Source organism: Elephantulus edwardii, unplaced genomic scaffold (genome assembly GCF_000299155.1).
Source record: "Elephantulus edwardii isolate Elephantulus edwardi_28Jun2011 unplaced genomic scaffold, EleEdw1.0 scaffold00243, whole genome shotgun sequence".
NCBI classification, from domain to species: domain Eukaryota; kingdom Metazoa; phylum Chordata; class Mammalia; order Macroscelidea; family Macroscelididae; genus Elephantulus; species Elephantulus edwardii.
The window spans coordinates 1886996-1888506 of record NW_006399993.1 but is presented as its reverse complement, the minus strand read 5'-3'; the positions used below and the strand labels follow the sequence as shown (position 1 = coordinate 1888506).

Below are 1511 nucleotides of genomic sequence, written 5' to 3'. Positions count from 1 at the left end.
TACAGCCTAGGAACCTTCAGGAACAGTTCTACTGTCGTGGGGTGGGGGTGAGAGGGAGGCCAGGAGTCGGAATAAACTTGACAGCACACATTCTTACATAAGTAGAAGCTGATGTCAGTAACTTAAAAGCAATAAGTAACTTTTTTTACTTAATTGAGCAAAAGCATACATAATATGGCACTTCAATTAGGCAAGATTTGCAGTTTTAAACTTAAGGAGGAAAAGAAATATACCCCATTTTTTAGTAAAATGATCAGGGTACTAATGAAATCATCTTCGGAGGAAGTGTTTAATAAACATATTTTATGTAAATAAATCCTCCAGCAGGAAATGGAGAATTCACTGTCTTTACTTGGAAGAAGGCTGTGTAAATAGACGCCAAATTTTATCTGTACAGCTCACCAACATTCCCCTTCCTGGAAACATCAATATTTCCACATCACAGTTCCCAAAAGGACCTTTAAAAGTCTCAAAATTCTGTATCTCCTTTGGCTTGCTTCTCTCTTGATTCTACCCAGGCTTTATTAATTGTTCGCTTCATATCATCATCTCCATCTTCATAAATTTTCTTTAGAACATTCATCAATCCCTCACTGGGATCTGTTTCAGTGTCATAGGAAGGCTTTTCTTTCTCTTTGCATTCTTTCTCAACCTGAGTTAGATAGTCCCACCGTGTGTTTTCAGCTTTCTTTCTACACAAGATAAGAACTGTATCAGTCTTGACTTTTTTTGAACTGCCTTCAACAGAGATAGGTTTCAAAAGGTTGTTCACGATCATTGAGTAATTCTTCCCATTTAGGTTCTTCACCAGAAGATCGAATGACCTCTCTGTGAAATGCACCTGCACATTCTCAGCGGGGACTTGATGGACTCCAGTTAAAGTGATGTAAATTTTCACAAACTTATCTGACTGATCCCATCCATAATTGCTGATTTTCACTGTATACCCCATTGTAATGGGATTTACCACAGCTGCGGGCTTTTCACTGTCATGGGTGTCTGCTTTCCCTTCTGATTTCTGCTGCATCTTGTTCTTGATTTCGGTCTCAATCTTGGATTTTTCAGCTGTAAGGGCATCACGGATTCTTTTTCTACTGGTCTTTTCCAGGAACACTTTTATCTCTTCTAGATCTTTCTGTAGCTCTTCCAAAGCAGAAGCCATGGTAAGGCTAGGTCAGACCGAGGGCCTGCAGCCGCGTAGGACACGGGGAAGGAAACGCCGTACTGAGCGCGACCTCTCCAGCGAGCGCACACAGCTCAGGTCCGAGCACAGTAGCCGCAGTCAGTGCGCAAACCTGACCCTGCGTGCGATCGCAGCCCGCCTCCAGCACAGGGCGCCTCGCCCTTACTATTTTTTTTAAAGGCACCACTTAACTGCAATCCCAGTGGTATGCATTTCGAACCCACCAGATGCTCTGCTTTCTCTTCCTGTACCAGTCAGATCTGTTTTGATGGTAAGTGTGTACACACACACACACAGACACACACACACAAACACACACACACAGAGC

The 1511-nt window shown here is 42.8% G+C and overlaps 1 protein-coding gene across 1 annotated transcript; it reads right to left on the bottom strand.

Annotated features, from left to right (window-relative positions):
* Positions 1-443: 443 nt before the first annotated feature.
* Positions 444-1163, bottom strand: LOC102873881 (calcyclin-binding protein-like). Its single transcript, XM_006898985.1, has one exon. It carries the CDS (start codon positions 1160-1162, stop codon positions 470-472), a length of 693 nt encoding a protein of 230 aa, XP_006899047.1. The 5' UTR covers position 1163; the 3' UTR covers positions 444-469.
* Positions 1164-1511: the final 348 nt, after the last annotated feature.

What these genes read in the sequence shown, in the direction of transcription:
- LOC102873881 (XM_006898985.1), bottom strand. Translation starts at nt 1,162, where the DNA reads ATGGCTTCTGCTTTGGAAGAGCTACAGAAAGATCTAGAAGAGATAAAA.